At 42.3% G+C, this 19,552-nt stretch overlaps 1 protein-coding gene across 2 annotated transcripts in view; it reads right to left on the bottom strand.

Annotated features, from left to right (window-relative positions):
* The window catches only part of LOC110529800 (phospholipase B1, membrane-associated), a 41,065-nt gene that overhangs the window by 2,610 nt on the left and 18,903 nt on the right, over positions 1 to 19,552 (bottom strand). For both annotated transcript variants that reach the window (XM_036985290.2, XM_021612336.3), the window contains exons 26-41: positions 18,047 to 18,142; positions 13,381 to 13,452; positions 13,089 to 13,166; positions 12,819 to 12,879; positions 12,505 to 12,563; positions 6,876 to 6,943; positions 6,683 to 6,726; positions 5,973 to 6,075; positions 5,702 to 5,753; positions 5,350 to 5,430; positions 5,152 to 5,217; positions 4,927 to 5,021; positions 4,727 to 4,808; positions 4,400 to 4,504; positions 4,202 to 4,297; positions 3,710 to 3,784 (exon numbers count right to left, since the gene is read on the bottom strand). In XM_036985290.2, the coding sequence (XP_036841185.1) occupies positions 3,710 to 3,784; positions 4,202 to 4,297; positions 4,400 to 4,504; positions 4,727 to 4,808; positions 4,927 to 5,021; positions 5,152 to 5,217; positions 5,350 to 5,430; positions 5,702 to 5,753; positions 5,973 to 6,075; positions 6,683 to 6,726; positions 6,876 to 6,943; positions 12,505 to 12,563; positions 12,819 to 12,879; positions 13,089 to 13,166; positions 13,381 to 13,452; positions 18,047 to 18,142 (1,233 nt within the window). The remainder of the gene's footprint in view (positions 1 to 3,709; positions 3,785 to 4,201; positions 4,298 to 4,399; positions 4,505 to 4,726; positions 4,809 to 4,926; positions 5,022 to 5,151; positions 5,218 to 5,349; positions 5,431 to 5,701; positions 5,754 to 5,972; positions 6,076 to 6,682; positions 6,727 to 6,875; positions 6,944 to 12,504; positions 12,564 to 12,818; positions 12,880 to 13,088; positions 13,167 to 13,380; positions 13,453 to 18,046; positions 18,143 to 19,552) is intronic.

Here is a 19,552-nt window from a genome sequence, read left to right as displayed (position 1 = left end):
CTCCACTCTTGACATCGGAGATAAGTTTTAGATTTAATTTCCTGCCATTCTTGTTTGCCATGGGCTGTAGGGAAATGTTGCAATTTTAAAGCAAGTTTGCTTCAATTCTGCACATTTTGCCATGGGGTTGTGAGAAGATATTGAAATGTTATAATTAATTTCCTGCAATTCTACTCATTTTGCCATGTGACAGGGGACAAAATAGCAGTTTAACAGCTAATTTCCTGCAATTCTACACATTTTGCTCTGACAGTTACTGACATAACAAGAGAAAACTTCTGATGCACAACCAGATTTTGAAATTGTACTTTGAGTATTTTACTATTCTAACACTCAACAGTAAGTTCAAATCATATCAAAGTTTATTTGTCACGTGCACCGAATACAACAGGTATTACAGTGAAATGCTTACTTACAGGCTCTAAACAATAGTGCAAAAAAGGTATTAGGTATTAGGTGAACAATAGGTAAGTAAAGAAATGCAAACAACAGTAAAAAGACAGTGAAAAATAACAGTAGCGAGGCTATAAAAGTAGCGAGGCTACATACATACCAGTTAGTCAGACTGATTGAGGTAGTATGTATATGTAGATATGGTTAAAGGGACTATGCATATATGATGAACAGAGAGTAGTAGTAGCGTAAAAGAGGGGTTGGCGGGTGGTGGGTGGGACATAATGCAGATAGCCCGGTTAGCCAATGTGCGGGAGCACTGGTTGGTCGGGCCAATTGAGGTAGTATGTACATGAATGTATAGTTAAAGTGACTATGCATATATGATAAAGTTGAGACTGAGTAAAAAAAAAAATTATATATATGTACAGTGGGGCAAAAAAGTATTTAGTCAGTCACCAATTGTGCAAGTTCTCCCACTTAAAAAGATGAGAGGCCTGTAATTTTCATCGTAGGTACACTTCAACTATGACAGACAAAATGAGGGAAAAAATCCAGAAAATCACATTATAGGATTTTTAATGAATTTATTTGCAAATTATGGTGGAAAATAAGTATTTAACTTATAAGTAAGTAACCCGTGGTCCTCATGAGAGCCAGTTTCATCATAGAGCTTGAGGGTTTTTGAGACGCACTTGAAGAAACTTTCAAAATTCTTGTAATTTTCCAGGTTGACTGATCTTCATGTTTTAAAGTAACGATGGACTGTTGTTTCTCTTTGCTTATTTGAGCTGCTCTTGCCATAATATGGACTTGGTCTTTTACCTTAATAGAGCTATCTTCTGTATACCACCCCTAACTTGTCACGACACAACTGATTGGCTCAAACGCATTAAGAAGGAAAGACATTCCACAAATTAATTTTTTAGAAGGCACACCTGTTAATTGAAATGCATTCCAGGTGACTACCTCATGAAGCTCGTTGAGAGAATGCCAAGCATGTGCAAATCTGTCATCAAGGCAAATGGTGGCTACTTTAAAGAATTTCAAATATAAAATATTATTATTTCATATGTGTTATTTCATAGATTTGATGTCTTCACTATTATTCTACAATATAGAAAATAGTAAAAATTAAGAAAAACCCATGAATGAGTAGGTGTGTCCAAATGTTTGACTGGTACTGTATATATATTTAGATTTTTTGTGGGGGAATTTATCCGTGGCCTACAAAAGTTGCCCATCCCTAGTCTAGCTGGTCAAGCTGGTCTGACCAGCAGGGTCTAGCTGGTTCATAGATTGTATATATACTGTAAATGGATAACGCCATTGATCACGTGACACCATTCATTCCTATGTGAAGACTCAATAGCGCATTTGAAGCCAAGGGGAAGATTTCAATTGCATTCTCTTTGCATCCTCTCTCCTCTTATCGTTCTAAAAACAAATTGGAGGAGAAGGTCAGGGGAAAGGGACCTCTGTCTTTCTCATCCAATGTGTTTTGAGTAGGAGACGAGGAGACAGGATGCGTGCAGTATGCCCTTGAGATCTTCCCATAGAAGTAGATTTTTAGCTTAATAAAATAGATGTCTCATAGAGACATGCAGATTGAGCTAGTCCAGGAAGTAACGTTGCAGGCTAGGTCAGTGCTGCCCCCTCTCATTGAGGATCGCAAGTTGAAGGCCGACCGGACCGCGGTACTGCAGGTTGCTGGTAGAATCTAAATGATATTTTCTGGTTTCCTGGTTGCTAAAATTCTTATTGTTAATTGTATTTCAGTTTATTTGGCAAAACAAGCAGTCATTGTGTAGAGAATTGTACCATCTAAACCGGTGTGAAATATATTTTCCATATCCACAAATATTTTCTTTTCAGCTGTTTGAAGCTGGTGTACAAAACCGAAAATAAAAGATGCAAAAATGAAACTTAAGAACGGGAGGCATAGGAATAGCGCACATAGAACATATCCACCGCTTCTTAGACTTGCTTTCAATGACAAAGTCAGATCTATAACTCACATTTCTATGTGAATTTGGTCGGGTCACCTAAAAAGTTACATATTGTAGCTATAATGTCTGCAATTTTAAATAATTGGTTCAAGGACATACACTATATATACAAAAGTATCTAGACACTCCTTGAAATTAGTGGATTTGGCTATTTTGGCAAAACCGTTGCTGAAATGTGTATAAAATCAAGCACACAGCCATGCACACAGACTTTCAACATGGTACCGTCGTAGGATGCCACCTTTCCAACAAGTCAGTTCATGAAATGTCTGTCCTGCTAGAGCTACTCCGGTCAACCGTAAGTGCTGTTATTGTGAAGTAGAAACGTATAGGAGCAACAATGGCTCAGTTACGAAGTGGTAGGCCACACAAGCTCACAGAACAGGACCACCAAGTGCTGAAGCGCATAGTGCTTAATAATGTCTGTCTTTGGTTGCAACACTCACTACAGAGTTCCAAGCTTCACCATCTGGCAGTCCGACGGACAAATATGGGTTTGGCAATTCCAGGAAAACGCTACCTGCCCGAATGCATAGTGCCAACTGTAAAGTTTGGCGGAGGAGGAATAATGGTCTGGGGCTGGTTTTCATGGTTCGGGCTAGGCCCCTTAGTTCCAGTCTAGGAAAATCTTAACGCTTCATCATACAATGACATTCTAGACTATTCTGTGCTTCCAACTTTGTGTCAACAGTTTGGGGAAGGCCCTTTCCTGTTTCAGCATGACAATGCCCACATGCACAAAGCGAGGTCCATACAGAAATGGTTTGTTGGAATCGGTGTAGAAGAACTTGACTGGCCTGCACAAAGACCTGACCTCAACTACATCGAACAATTGGGATGAATTGGAACACCATCCGCGAGCCAAGCCTAATTGCCCAACCTTACTAATGCGCTTATGGCTGAATGGAAGCAAGTTCCCACAGCAATGTTCCCACATCTAGTAGGAAGTCTTCCCAGAAGAGTGGAGACTGTTATGGCAGCAAAGGGGGGACAAACTCCATATTAATGCCCGTGATTTTGGAATGAGAAGTTGGACAAGCAGGTGTCCACATACTTTTGGTCATGTAGTGCACAGCTGGTCTAATAGAAGCAAGTATTGGCACCACGAATGTCTAACAAAGAACACAACAGCCTGTGGTCGCCCTTGAACTTCTGGGCTTCTATGAGAGGGGGCAGTCATTGTCACCAAGGCTGGTCACCAGCGAAACCAGTACTAGTCACCAGCATATAATGGTCTATGCAGTTTTTTCAGCAGGGAAACTTTTCCCCAATAAATGTTGTGTTCATGTCATGTGCATTCAGCATACCTCAGAGGGGCAGTTGATCTTGGTGCGGTTGTATGTGAAGTTGTTGTAGCCCTGCTTCATGCCTACCGGCTCCAACTGTAAAAGCAAAACAATAACGTTGTCAGACCACAAACCTGTATGCCTGGAAATACACTGACCATAGAGCTCATGTGTTTTGAGTTAAGCTTCAGAGGGGCAGGAAGCCTAGTGGTTAGAGCGTTGGACGAGTAACTGAAAAGTTGCAAGATCGAAACTCAGAGCTGACAAGGTAAAAATCTGTTGTTCTGCCCCTGAACAAGGCAGTTAACCCACTGTTCCTAGGCCGTAATTGAAAATAATAATTTGTTCTTAAATGACTTGCCTAGTTAAATAAAGGTCAAATAAAAAAAGAGTGCTCTCTATGTAGCCTGGTCCCAGATATGTGGGTGCTGTCTTGAAAATGAACATGGGGATTTGGCAAGACAGCACAAACAGATCTGGGACCCTCACTACCCTTTATGTGGCTGTCTTTACCATGTTGTTCCAGAGAGCAATGGCCATCTCAGCGTGTGCTCGCTCACTGATGTGGAAACAGTCCACTGAGAAGAAACTCAGGTCAGGCTTCCCAATCTGAGGAGACAAGAGAACGCAGTGTCAGTGTGTGTGTGTGTTTGTGCGGGCTTGCGCATACATGCATGCATGTGTGTGTGTGCGCAGTTAAACCACACTCACCCCAATGAGAGGGACAAATACGTTTCGTAAGTAGGGTTGAACAACTACAGTGAAGTCCTCTCGCCCATCATAGCGCACCCCAGAGACCAGTCTCTCAGTCTCGATCTGGACAGAAGCACAGAGAGGGTAGAGAGAACAAAGAGACACTGTTAAGTATTGTAGAATTGTGTCGGATTGATCGGATCACATCGAATCCCTGTATCTTTATCTGTGGAGCTTATGTATCTCTGAGTAACACACTTTACATGACACATTGGAACATTGGCAAAGACCCTCCAAATCCCAGATTTTTTAAGACTGGTAGTTCAGACCTTTTTCTGCACTTACCTGGTACTCCTGGTTGATCTGCCTAACCTCCGCAAGCTCAGGAGAATTCTCTTCAGGGTTCAAAAAGCAGGGGCAAGCATTCCTGTGCAAAAACAAAGACACTTGAGAGGAAGCATTCTGAATATACACATTCTACCGACATACAATGCAATGGGTGTGGCTGCCGTCTTCGTGGGGGAATGGGGAGGTCCCAAACAAACCTCTGTATGAGGTTGCAGACCAGATCGTTCTTCCTGACACTCCTCAACGGATTCATTTCCAGAACCTCGATAACATTGACCATTACCCTGGGTACCTTAGCGAGAGAGATGGAGGGAGAGAGAAAAGAGGGGTTTAGATCTTTAGATTCTGCAAACGATCCTTGTTGAGTAAGTACAGGCTTTCACCTATAATAGATCTCCATTACCAAGCTGTCCATCACTTACCTCTTTGTACAGCATGTCCAGGCTCAACATCAGATTCTCACTGTAGTTCTTGGGTGTAAGGTTGTTCTGTGCAAAGAAGAGCATACAGTAAATAACACTATTTTTAACACTACCACAGTTCTCCAGTGTGCAACAAAGTTATTAAGATTGTAATACTTTTTTGTGTCTTTTGTTTGACTTTAGGATAAGACTACATACATGGTCCATGCAATAATCACACAGATCCCTGGCACCAACTAATAAGGTCACTAGCTTCCAATCCTGTTCAAAATTCACCTTCTGTGTGGAAGACGAAGGGATACAATGAGAAGAGAGAAAAAGATTATAGATAGATTATAGATTATCATACACTTATATAATACAACAATATGGAATTATGATTACTAATTGAGTCCAGTATAACTATTCAACACATTGAAGAGGTTGCGTCCCAAATTGAAAACGATTCTCCATGTGGTGCACTACTTTGACTAGGGCCCATAGAACTCTGGTCAAAAGTAGAGCACTATGTATGGAACAGGTGCCAATGGGACATAGAACAGAGTCTCACCTTGTCATCTTTCATGGCCTTGATGAGAGCTTGGACTTGGGCTGCGATGTCACTACAAGAGACATTTGTTCAAATGTGGTGTTTATTATGCCTTTATTCAAATGAGAAGAAAATACAGGAGAAACTCAGAGGGAGGTGATAGGCTAGCAGCCAGAGCTGCTGGAAATGAAAGGATGACACAAAAGAAAAGGATGGGAAATAGATTGACAGGAAAAAGAGGACAGTGAGTGGACGAGGGAACAGAGAGGTCTAAACTTAGCTCTCTACTCACAAGGCCATGGCTCCAGGCACCGCCATGTTGAAGCCGTTATTCTGCAGAAAGCCCTGACCCTTGGAGAATCCCTGGAGGGAAGGGTTGAATTTCTTCAGGATGTCTGAGAAAGAGAGATGGGAAATACTTATTGGCTTATTCTGGTAAAGCACACAGACATTTCAGTATCAAATGGTCCATTTTAGCTAAACTACAGAGAGGGTGCTTGATGAAGAATGTTTCCTCTATACAAGGAGGCTGCACTCCAAAGGAATGTCATGATATCATATGCTGAGACCGCCATCTTGTGGATATGTGGAATGCTGCAAAGCCACAAGATCATGGGACGGGCGATGTCATGTCTTGTGCACTGTGAATTCATTGCAGTCTTTCTCCAAAGATGTGACAGAAACGGGTCGTATGTGAAATCATCAGTGTGAGGAAGCTACTCTGAAAATATAGCGTACCAAGCTACAAATTACTTCACCCCGGAAGAAGTTAAGAAACGTATAGTTTACTTAACTTTTCAAAAGTAGCTCACTACATCCAAACTGCTGAGTAAAAAAATGTCATACCTAAATCTGAAATGCCATAGACTACAAATTGCAAGAACAGATCACTCTGGAGTCAGATGTTAACCGAATTTGTAATTTATCCTACTAAACACAAAAAACGAGTTTTCCTTTAAAATGAGCCAATAGAATCAGTGACAAGAGGAAATAGTGACTCACTTGGTAGTGTGGTGACTGTGTCCAAGGTCTGATCTCCTCCGATACTGCAGAAATGCGCACACATTTAGTCAATTTCACTGTTGACAATTGTTAAAAAAACAGTATGGCAGTGTCAATGTACTCTGCAAGTGGTCCATAATATGTATGCTGTGTAGTTTGACTATTTTTCTGCATGATTCATTACAGTAGGTACCTCCATGACACTCCTTTATACTGCGTGTTGAGTTGCAACACGTTCTTTGCCTTGGCTCCAACTGCTGCCTGCAAACAGATTACAACAAAGGCACATAAACAACCCATTATGTAACAAATATACTGTATCCTCTCAGCACAAAGGATAATATAACAGTCAGACACAAGCATGTACTGCTGGTACATTAGTATGCATATGAATACACTTGGCTTGCACAAACACTTAGAACATCAATGGGGCATCACTAATGCCAAACGACTCCCTGATAACAAATTATTAGATGGTTCATATCAGGGTTTTTCTGGATCAAAAAGTGGCTAAGGTGGTGGGCATGGCAGGGGGCGTGGCAGAGGGCATGGCGATATTCCAAGATGGCGTAGCAGTGCGGACGTGTTTGTTGTTGTCCCGTGTAAATGTTCTGTTTTTTCATATTTTTTTGTTGTATATATGTATTTCAATATATTTAAACCTTTTTTTCTATTTTCAAATTAAATATACCTTCCAGCAACCCGCCTCACCCAGTGTGATACGGATCTGCTATTTTTAGACCTTATAGCTAGAACCTCCATCAGGGGCTAGCCATCAGAAGCTAACCAGCTAATTAGCTACTAGCTATTTAGTCATTGTTAGCGGCTTTTACCTTTAGCTCAGACACCAGCTGCTTTTAGCCTGGATAATACCTGCCAATCTGCACAGCACGATATCAACCCTGAGCATTATGGACTGCTTTTGTCCACTACATCACCGGATTCCTGCCGTAAGCTCTGGACCATTACACTGGATCATCGCAGCAAGCTAGCTGCTATAGAGTGGCCCAGCCTCGAAGCTAGTTTTGAGCCGGGCCCATCTCCCGGCCTGCTCAGTGGACCCTATGATCACTCGGGTACACAGCTGATGCCTCCCGGACCCTTCACTAACACGACTAGAAGCAACTACATCACCAGATTCTTGCCGTGAGCTCTGGACCTTTGCACCGGACGCACCGGCGTGACAATAGTGGCTAACGCCCTTGTCCCAAAGCTAGCACCAGTTAGCCTCGAGCCAGGTGCATCTCCCGGCTAGCCAACTAAATTACTCCAGCTACAATACCTATTTTGCCAATTGGCCTGGACCCTTTGTCGACAAGGAGTCCCGCCGAATCATCACGACTGGTTTGCCGACGTAATTCCGTCCGATGTGCCCTCAACCGGCCTTTGCCAGACGTCGGTGACGCCCTTGTCCCAAAGCTAGCACCAGTTAGCCTTGAGCCACGCACATCTCCTGGCTAGCGTAGTAACGACTACCTAACGGCTTTCCTGTCTCATCTATTGCTGTTCACTGGACCCTATGATCACTTGGCTACATAGCTGATGTCTGCTGGACTGTTCATTAATCACGATACTCCATTTTGTTTATTTTGTTTATCTGTCGGCCCCAGCCTCGAACTCAGGCCCTGTGTGTAGTTAACTGACCCTCTCTGCCCATTCATCGCCATTTTACCTGTTGTTGTTGTCTTAGCTGATTAGCTGTTGTTGTCTTACCTGTTGTTGTCTTAGCTAGCTCTCCAAATCAACACCTGTGATTGCTTTATGCCTCGCTTTATGTCTCTAATGTCAATATGCCTTGTATACTGTTGTTTAGGGTAGTTATCATTGTTTTATTTTACTGCAGAGCCCCTAGCCCCACTCAACATGCCTCAGATATCTATTTTGTCCCACCTCCCACACATGCGGTGACCTCAACTAGCATAACTAGTGCCTCCAGAGATGCAACCTCTCTTATCGTCACTCAATGCCTAGGTTTACCTCCAATGTACCCGCACCCTACCATACCCGTCTGTACATTATGCCCTGAATCTAACCTACCATGCTCAGAAATCTGTTCCATTTATTCTCTTTTCCCAATGCACTAGACGACCAGTTCTGATTAGCCGTACCCTCATCCTACTCCTCTGTTCCTCGGGTGATGTAGAGGTTAACCCAGGCACTGTGTGTCCCCAGGCGCTCTCATTTGTTGCCTTCTGTAACAGTAAACACCTTGGTTTCATGCATGTTAGCATCAGAAGCCTCTTCCCTAAGTATGTTGGCTTAGGAAGGCCACCAAAAACTGAAATTTCCATCCCCAACTACAACATTTTCCGTCAAGATAGAACTGCCAGGAGGAGTTGCAATCTACTGCAGACATAGCATGCAAAGTTCTGTCATACTTTCCAGGTCTATGCCCAAACAGTTTGAGTTTCTAATTTAAAAAATGAATCTCTCCAGAAGTAAGTCTCTCACTGTTGCCGCCTGTTTTTGACCCCCCTCAGCTCCCAACTGTGCCCTGGACACCATATGTGAATTGATTGCCCCCGATCTATCTTCAGAGTTTGTTCTGTTAGGTGACCTAAACTGGGATATGCCTCCTACAATCTAAACTAAATGCCCTCAATCTCACACAAATTATCAAGAAACCCATCAGGTACAACCCTGAATCCGTAAACATGAGCACCCTTATAGATATTATCCTGACCAACTTGCCATCAAAATACACCTCTGCTGTTTTCAATCAGGATCTCAGCAATGACTGCCGCATTGCCTGAATCCGGTATGGGTCAGCGGTCAAATGACCACCGCTCATCACTGTCAAACGCTCCCAAAAACACTTCTGCAAGCAGGCCTTTCTAATCAACCTGGCCCGGGTATCCTGGAAGGATATTGACCTCATCCCATCAGTAGATGATGCCTGGTTGTTCTTTAAAAGTAATTTCCTCACCATCTTAAATAAGCATGCCCCTTTCAAAAAATGTAGAACAAAGAACAGATATAGCCCTTGGTTCACTCCAGACCTGACTTCCCTCGACCATCACAAAAACATCCAGTGGTGTACAGCACTAGCATTGAATAGCCCCCGCGATATGCAACTTTTCAGAGAAGTCAGGAACCAATACACACAGTCAGTTAGGAAAGCAAAGGCTAGCTTTTTCAAACAGAAATTTGCATCCTGTAGCTCTAACTCCAAAAAGTTTTGGGACACTAAAGTTCATGGAGAATAACAGCACCTCCTCCCAGCTGCCCACTGCACTGAGGCTAGGAAACAATGTCACCACCGATAAATCCACGATAATCGAGAACTTCAATAAGCATTTCTCTTCGGCTGGCCATGCTTTCCTCCTGGCTACCTCAACATCTCCGCACCCCCCCCCCCCCCCCCCCCCCCCCAGCTACTTGCCCAAGCCTCCCCAGCTTCTACTTCACCCAAATCCAGATAGCTGATGTTCTGAAAGAGCTGCAAAACCTGGACCCGTACAAATCAGCTGGGCTAGACAATCTAGACCCTCTCTTTCTAAAATTATCCACTGCCATTGTTGCAACCCCTATTACTAGTCTTTTCAACCTCTCCTTCGTATAGTCCAAAATTCCTAAAGATTGGAAAGCTGCCGCTGCCATCCCCCTCTTCAAAGGGGGTGACACTCTAGACCCAAACTGTTACAGACCTATATCCATCCTGCCCTGCCGTTCTAAAGTCTTCAAAAGCCAAGTTAACAGACAGATTACTTATCATTTCAAATCCCACCGTACCTTCTCAGCTGTACAATCCGGTTTCCGAGCTGGTCACGGGTGCACCTCAGCCACACTCGAGGAACTAAACGATATCATAACCGCCATTGATAAAAGATAGTACTGTGCAGGCGTCTTCATCGACCTGGCCAAGGCTTTTGACTCTGTCAATCACAGTATTCTTATCGGCAGACTCAACAGCCTTGGTTTCTTTTCTCAAATGACTGCCTCGCCTGGTTCACCAACTACTTCTCAGACAGAATTCAGTGTGTCAAATCGGAGGGCCTGTTGTCCAGACCTCTGGCAGTCTATGGGGGTACCACAGGGTTCAATTCTCGGGCCGACTATTTTCTCTGTATATATCAAAGATGTCGCTCTTTCTGCGGGTGATTCCTTGACCCACCGCTACGCGGACGACACCATTCTGTATACATGTATTTGGAAACTGTGTTAACAAACCTCCAAACGAGCTTCAATGCCATACAACACTCCCTCCGTGGCCTCCAACTGTGCTTAAATGCTAGTAAAACTAGATGCATGCTCTTTAAACCGATCACTGCCCGCACCTGCCTGCCCAACTAGCATCACAACTCTGGACAGTTCTGACTAGAATATGTGGACAACTACAAATACCTAGGTGTCTGGCTAGACTGTAAACTCTCCTTCCAGACTTATATTAGGCATCTCCAATCAAAAATTAAGAATCAGCTTCCTATCGCAACAAAGCCTCCTTCACTTACGCTGCCAAACATACCCTCGTAAAACTGACTATCCTACCGATCCTCGACTTCGGCGATGTCATTTACAAAATAGCCTCCAACACTCTACTCAGCAAACTGGATGCAGTCTATCACAGTGCCATCCGTTTTGTCACCAAAGCCCCATATACCACCCACCACTGCGACCTGTTTGCTCTCGTCGGCTGGCCCTCGCTACATATTCGTCGCCAAACCCACTGGCTCCAGGTCATCTATAAGTCTTTGCTAGGTAAAGCTCCGCATTATCTCAGCTCACTGGTCACCATAGCAAGTGCCCGAAGCACGTGCCCCAGCAGGTATATCTCACTGGTCATCCCCAAAGCCAACATCTCTTTTGGCCGCCTTTCCTTCCAGTTCTCTGCTGCCAATGACTGGAACGAATTGCAAAAATCGCTGAAGTTGGAGACTTATCTCCCTCGCTAACTTTAAGCATGAGCTTTCTGAGCAGCTTACCGATCGCTGCAGCTGTACACAGCCCATCTGTAAATAGCCCATCCAACGACTTACCTCATCCCCATATTGTTTTTATTTACTTTTGTGCTCTTTTGCACATCAGTATTTCTACTTGCCCATCATCATCTGCACATCTATCACTCCACTGTTAATTTGCTACTATGGCCTATTTATTGCCTACCTCCTTTCTCCATTAGCACACACTGTATTTAGATTTTTCTATTGTGTTATTGACTGTACTTTTGTTTATCCAACTTGTAACTCTGTGTTGTTGTTTTTTGTTGCACTGCTTTGCTTTATCTTGGCCAGGTCACAGTTGTAAATGAGAACTTGTCCTCAACTGGCCTACCTGGTTAAATAAAGGTGGGAAAAAAATAATGAGCTAGGTCAGACATCAGCGCGGCTACATTTTAGAGGCCCCCCATCTTGGCGCTGTAGAGAAATTTGAGCATTTTTATGTCAATTTCCAGCAATTCTACACATTTTTCTTTTGCTCAAACGTAATAAGAAAATGAATACTGCTAAATTCATAGTTTTTGGAATCTTTAATTCTCTCTGACTGTCTAGCTTTTATTTAGGTGATTGTTAGTTCCCAAAGATGATATTATAAAAAAATCTATATGTCCATTCTCTTTTCTACATACTTTGTATCTGGTTTTAGTTGTTTAAGTTAACACTTAAAGCGTTTTTCATCCCTAAAATGAATTTCCCCAAAATTGCACTGTTTGGACTTTTAAGGCCAGCCCAAAGATTACAATGGCATGCAAATCCCTGGATATGTCAGCAAATTTACTATCAGCACATTCAGATTGTTCTATTTTACAAGAACACATGCATGCACACAGGCGTGCACACACAAACACACACCAACATATCACACCAACATAAACACTCTCTTACAGTGTTTGAGTCTCCCAGTGCTGCCACCACCTTGATGTCTCCTGGTCGCAGCTTATGAACTGGGGACAGAGGAACAGATTGATACATAAACACAAATACACCAGCATCTCTTTACTTTCCATTGTCCATAATGTTACAACAAATGAATCATACATACACTGTTGGGTTTCGACACCTATCTCAGACACGTTGTGTGATTGGTGTGGTGAGGGGGTTGGACAAATGTCATGCAACCAGATCATTGGCCTTCCCTTAGTCATGCAATTCCTCGTATGAAACCTTGTCACCTCTTACTACACTTCTCTCACTCTCACCTGATGTAGGCACAGAGGTGGATGGAGCAAAATTCCCACAAGAGAAGTCACTTCCCCAGTTCTGGGAGAGAAGACAGACAATATATTGACAGATGAATGTGAGACAGTATTGTCAAATATTGAATACCTAAATTAACTATGAACACATTGCTGTAATAACAGTTATCATTACTCCTCTATCGCTTGAAAGTTTTGACTTGGTCCACCTTATGTACACATGTAAAAAAAATTACCGGAAGGCACAGATTTAAACCTGGAATGATGGCCTACTGTAATTGGTGGAAGTGTTGGGGTGGGTTCCTCATAGGTGTAGTTGCTGTTGACATAGGTCCGCACGAATGGTGAGGTCTTGGGGGAAGTCAGAGACACAGTTGTATCAGCTAAACATATAGTACTATCAACACTTTATACTCATGAATTGACATGTTATAATTGCACTCTTTTCTGTAAAAATCCCAAAAGGGTGACCAAAATATATCAGTAAATGCAATTAAATAAAGTGAAGACGTCACAGTAGTTCTATAGTTCTGACAATTGTAAACATATTGTCCTAATATTGTACCTTAGAGGGGCATTTCACAGAGATAGCATCATTAAAGTCCTGTTGGGCAGTCTTCTTGCCCAGAGGCTCCAGCTAGTGGAATGCAAAAGCAACAAGAATGATTCAGCAACATGTCAGAGAATTGAAAAGAACTGGGAGGATTGTCTTATAGCTTGCGTTTCAACTCAAGGTGTTTTTTGTGTCTCAATTTTGTGACTCTTCCTTTATGTCCCTCAGTGCAACACAGTGTTGCGTTTTGGGTATTGACAGTCAGAGCCACATACTGTATATGTTATGACATGTCACATGTATTGTCACATGTATATATGAAATGTCAGGTTCTTTATAATATATAGATGGATATATGTGAGGTGGCCTACGAGAACCTGTCGTGTGTCACAGATGACTTATTGTTAGGGAAAAAGCAAAATGCAAAATGCAACAAAAATATGTTTTTGTGGAAATTGAGATTTTGGTTGTTTTGAATACTTTAAACCCTACAGATAAATTACATCAGGCTGGTTTAGACACAGGATAATTAGCTAGATTGTTATTAATGTAGTCGTATAAAGTTGTCATTTACAATCAACAATGTAGTTATGAATACAAGTGGGTCGGATTTTAATTTGGTCTAAAAGTAGCCATACGCCGTAGCTAATGAGTAACGTTCATTAAAGAGGTTCAGACTTTCCTCCGATGTTGCTTGATCAGTGGTTAGCTGGCCAAAATGTAATGAAAAGTGATTCAAATATATTGCAGTAATTTCAGCCGTTCAGAATTAAGATTTTAGGTAGCAAAGCAATCAATATCATATCAGTGGCGGTTTTAGCTTGTATCGCTCCCTGGGCAACAATATGCAAAATGCAACAATATGTCTGTAAAACTATATATTCACACTATTATGAATTAATTGTGGTTTATTTGGTAGCATTTCATAGTGTGACTGATTTTACTAATTGCATTAGTACTGTATAAAGTTAGAGGTGCGCTATTTGATAGATTCCCCTGCTCCCCCTACCTTCCCAGGCAGTAGCCTGCCTAGCTCCCAAATTAGAATCAGGGTGCCCACTCCGACAAGGTTAATTGACCCACAGTCCCACACGGTGACATGATATCATTGACGTGCAAATGAGCGATAGAAAACCGATCGCGCAAATGTCACCATTCCCCAAAAAAATGTGTGGGCGCCCCATGCCGCCCACTGGCAAGATGCCGCCCTGGGCTGCTGCCCATGTCGCCTATACCTAAATCCGCCACTGTATCCTATCCTAAACTTGTTGGAAGCGAGAGGCATATTGTTATTAGTATTCTTTGTGTGGCTTTCCTGCAGACTAAACACCATGTTGTGTATTGCTGCCTTTCACAGTTTGTTAAAAAGGAAAAGGGAACTGGGGAAAAAGGAAATTGCACCTCCATCTATCCATATATATATAAACATACAGTTAAAGTCGGAAGTTTACATACACCTTAGCCAAATACATTTAAAAACTCAGGTTTTTCACAATTCCTGACATTTAATCCTAGTAAAAATTCCCTGTCTTAGGTCAGTTAGGATCACCACTTTATTTTAAGAATGTGAAATGTCAGAATAATATGAGAGAATTTTTTATTTAATCTTTTATTTCTTTCATCAAATTCCCAGTGGTTCAGAAGTTTACATACCCTCAATTAGTATTTGGTAGCATTGCCTTTAAATTGTTGAACTTGGGTCAAACGTTTCAGGTAGCCTTCCACAAGCTTCCCACAATAAGTTGGGTGAATTTTGGCCCATTCCTACTGACAGAGTTGGTGTAACTGAGTCAGGTTTGTAGGCCTCCTTGCTCACACACACCTTTTCAGTTCTGCCCACAAATTTTCTATAGGATTGAGGTCAGGGCTTTGTGATGGCCACTCCAATACCTTGACTTTGTTGTTCTTAAGCCATTTTGCCACAACTTTGGAAGTATGCTTGGGGTTATTGTCCATTTGGAAGACCCATTTGTGACCAAGCTTTAACTTCCTGACTGATGTTGTTTCAATATATCCACATAATTTTCTTACCTCATGGTGCCATCTATTTTGTGTGCCATCTATTTTGTGAGTCCCTCCTGCAGCAAGGCACCCCCACAACATGATGCTGCCACCCCCGTGCTTCATGGCTGGGATGGTGTTCTTCGGCTTGCAAGCCTCCCCCTTTTTCCTCCAAACATAACAATGGTCATTATGGCCAAACAGTTCTATTTTTGTTTCATCAGACCAGAGGACATTTCTCCAAGAAGTACAATCTTTGTCCCCATGTGCAGTTGCAAACCGTAGTCTGGCTTTTTTATGGCGGTTTGGAGCAGTGGCTTCTTCCTTGCTGAGCGACCTTTCAGGTTATGTCGATATAGGACTCGTTTTACTGTGGATATAGATACTTTTGTACCTGTTTCCTCCAGCATCTTCACAAGATCCTTTGCTGTTGTTCTGGGATTGATTTACACTTTTCGCACCAAAGTACGTTCATCTCTACGAGACAGAACGCGTCTCCTTCCTGAGCGGTATGACGGCTGCGTGGTCCCATGGTGTTTATATTTGCATACTATTGTTTGTACAGATGAACGTGGTACCTTCAGGCGTTTGGAAATTGCTCCCAAGGATGAACCAGACTTGTGGAGGTGTACCATTTGATTTCTGAGGTCTTGGCTGATTTATTTTGATTTTCCCATGATGTCAAGCAAAGAGGCACTGAGTTTGAAGGTAGGCTTTGAAATACATCCACATGCACACCTCCAATTGACTCAAATTATGTCAATTAGCCTATCAGAAGCTTCTAAAGCCATGACATCATTTTCTGGAATTTTCCAAGCTGTTTAAAGGCACAGTCAACTTAGTGTATGATAACTTTTGACCCACTGGAATTGTGATACAGTGAATTATAAGTGAAATAGTATTGTGTCATGCACAAAGTCGATGTCCTATTACTACAATTATAAGTGAAATCTGTAAACTGTAAACAATTGAAGTTTGTAAACAATTGTTGGAAAAATTACTAACCGACTTGCCAAAATGTTCGTTTTTAAACAAGAAATTTGTGGAGTGGTTGAAAAACGAGTTTTAATGACTCCAACTTAAGTGTATGTAAACTTCCGACTTCAACTGTATCTGCCCTAGCATGACTATCTGGAAAACACTCTGCATCAAAACTCAGAAGGACAGACAGGGTCTCCAAGTCTTGCGCTCGCCACCGGGTCTGAGTAGCACCAAATGGCATCACAGTCACCGGGGATCCTCAACTTCAGTTGATCCACCCTAACACTCAACACCACCCCAGTTATGGTGCACTGCTCCGGAGAGCAAAGCAGGACACCACTTTCACCTCCTGTCTCGAAACGCGCTGCACCCTCTTCCCCTGAGCAGTAGACACACACAAAATAAACACAAGTCCACCTCTGGATACTTTGACCGAATGAACAGAACCCAACTCCTTTTTCACCCAGCCTGATACCACAAACGGATCGGCCAAAAGTCACCTCGGCCAAAAGTCCACCATCTTAATGAATCCAGCCTGAACCCAGCCTGATTCCACAAACGGATCGGCCAAAAGTCACCTCGGCCAAAAGTTCACCTTCTAATGAATCGTACTCCCACTGGGCCAGAGTCATCTCAGGCATTTTCCTGGTCATTGGGGTGAGGCTCGGAAGCCTTCACCTCACCTCATTCTTTCTCCTCACTTTCCGTCGACTGCTCAGGGTCTCAGGTGAGAGAGGATCTTCAACGTGGAGCAAGCAGGTATGTTAAGATAGCTAGCTAGTTAAGTACACAGTGCATTAGCTAGACGTTATAAACTGGCATCAGGCCACTACCTGCATCTACTTTGAATTTGTTCAAGGTAGACTATAGCCAGTGTTGTTGGAGTAACAGTACTATTGAAGACAAGTTTGAAGACAAGATGGCATAGCTAATTATTACCATTATTTTTGCCACCTTTCATGCCATCCAGTGTTGTATATAGTCAAATCAAACAGATCTTTCTTTAATGTTTTTCATTTTAGGGATTTGTTGTTGACGGTTCATAATCGCAGTGAAATGTACGTTCTTTTGTATCAATATATTATACTGTATATGTATCTATGATTGTATAGTAGAATAATTCATTCTGGTAATGATTATTGAATGCAAACAATACCAGCAGTTGCTGTTTTAAAAATAATAAATGTAGTGACAATCTCTTTTGAAACAATCCAGTTGAGTGTCTTTGAATGTCGTTTTCTCCATTTTTACGTTTTGGCTGAAGTCAACTTTAAAACCTCCTAACTCAGGTTTTGATAACGATATCTCAATGATTTGAAAATATCTGGATTTGGGACAGTCTGTAGTTTTCAGAACTTCAAAACTAGTTCAGAATTTGAAGATGTGAAGGGTTTTGCCTAGGCTGCCATACATATTATGTGTTACACTCATAGCACATTTCTTTCTATCTAGAAGCAAAAAGGGTTGTTGTGCTGTCCCCATAGAATAACTCTTTTAAGAACCCCTTTTGGTTCCAGGTAGGACCCTTTTGGATTTCATGTAAAAACCTTTTCCACAGAGGGTTTTACATGGAACACAAAAGAGTTCCAGCTTGAACTCTTTTGGGTTCCAGCTAGAACCAAAAAGGGTTCTATCTGGGGACAGCCACAGAACCCTTTTAGAACCCCATTTTTTCTAAGAGTGTATTGGGTCTCACCATGTTGTTCCAGAGACCACGAGCCATCTGAGTCTGGGCCTTCTGACTGAGATGGAAGCAGTCAGGACTGAAGTAAGTGCGGTCTGGACGTCCATCCTATGTGTCAGACAGAGAGTGTAGTGTGAATGTGTGCTTGTGTGTGTGTGAAAGACAAAAAATTAAAAAGGTGTGCAGGTAAGTTTAGAAGCCCAAGAGGATATATAGACCCCTTGACTTTTTCCACATTTTGCTACGTTTACAGCCTTATTCTAATACTGATTAAAAAAAATTAAATCCTCAGAAATCTACACACAATACAACATAATGACAAAGCAAAAACAAATTTATTTTTTTTGACATTTTTGCTAATTTATTAAAAATGAAACAGAAATACCTTATTTACATAAGTATTCAGACCCTTTGCTATGAGTCTCAAAATTGAGCTTAGGTGCATTTTGTTTTCATTGATCATCCTTGAGATGTTTCTACAACTTGATTGGACATGATTTGGAAAGGCACACACTTGACTATATAAGGTTACACAGTTGACAATGCATGTCAGAGCCAAAACCAAGCCATGAGGTCAAAGGGATTGTCCGTAGAGCTCCGAGACAGAATTGTGTCGAGGCGCAGATCTGGGGAAGGGTACCAAAACATTTCTGCAGCATTGAAGGTCCCCAACAACACAGTGGCCTCCATCATTCTTAAACGGAAGACGTTTGGAACCACCAAGACTCTTCCTAGAGCTGGTCGCCTGGCAAAACTGAGAAATCAGGGACGTGACCAAGAACCCGATGGTCACTCTGACAGAGCTCTAGAGTTCCTCTGTGGAGATGGGAGAACCAGCCCGCTTGGCACATGACAGCCCACTTGGAATGGAGCAAAGTACAGAGAGATCTTTGATGAAAACCTGCTCCAGAGAGCTCAGGACCTCAGATTGGGACAAAGGTTCACCTTCCAACAGGACAAAAACCCAAGCACACAGACAAGGAGTGTCTTTGGGACAAGTCTGTGGATGTCCTTGAGTGGCCCAGCCAGAGCCCGGTCGAACATCTCTGGAGAGACCTGAAAATAGCTGTGCAGCAACACTCCCCATCCAACCTGACAGGGTTGGGAGAACTCCCCAAATACAGGTGTGCCAAGATTGTAGCGTCATACCCAAGAAGAGTCAAGGCTGTAATCACTGCCAAAGGTGCTTTAACAAGGTACTAAGTAAAGGGTCTGAATACTTATGTAAATGTGATATCGGTTTAAAAAATATATATAAATTAGCAACATTTCTAAAAACCTGTTTTTGCTTTGTCATTATAGGGTATTGTGTGTAGATTGACGATGGATTAATAAAAAATAAAAAAAAAGAATAAGGCTGTAACCTAACAAAATGTGGAAAAAGTAAAGGAGTCTAGATACTTTCCGAAGGCACTGTGTATAGAGAAAATCTCTGTGTGTGTGTCCATATATATGCGTGCGTCTGCCGGAGTATATGTGTGTGTATTTGTGCGTTGGAGTGTGTGTGTGTCTAGCCAT

The sequence above is a fragment of the Oncorhynchus mykiss genome, chromosome 8 (genome assembly GCF_057628025.1).
Source record: "Oncorhynchus mykiss isolate SJ-2025 chromosome 8, ASM5762802v1, whole genome shotgun sequence".
In the NCBI taxonomy this organism is placed as follows: domain Eukaryota; kingdom Metazoa; phylum Chordata; class Actinopteri; order Salmoniformes; family Salmonidae; genus Oncorhynchus; species Oncorhynchus mykiss.
The sequence above is the reverse complement of the archived record's forward strand: the minus strand, read 5'-3'. Positions and strand labels throughout refer to the sequence as shown.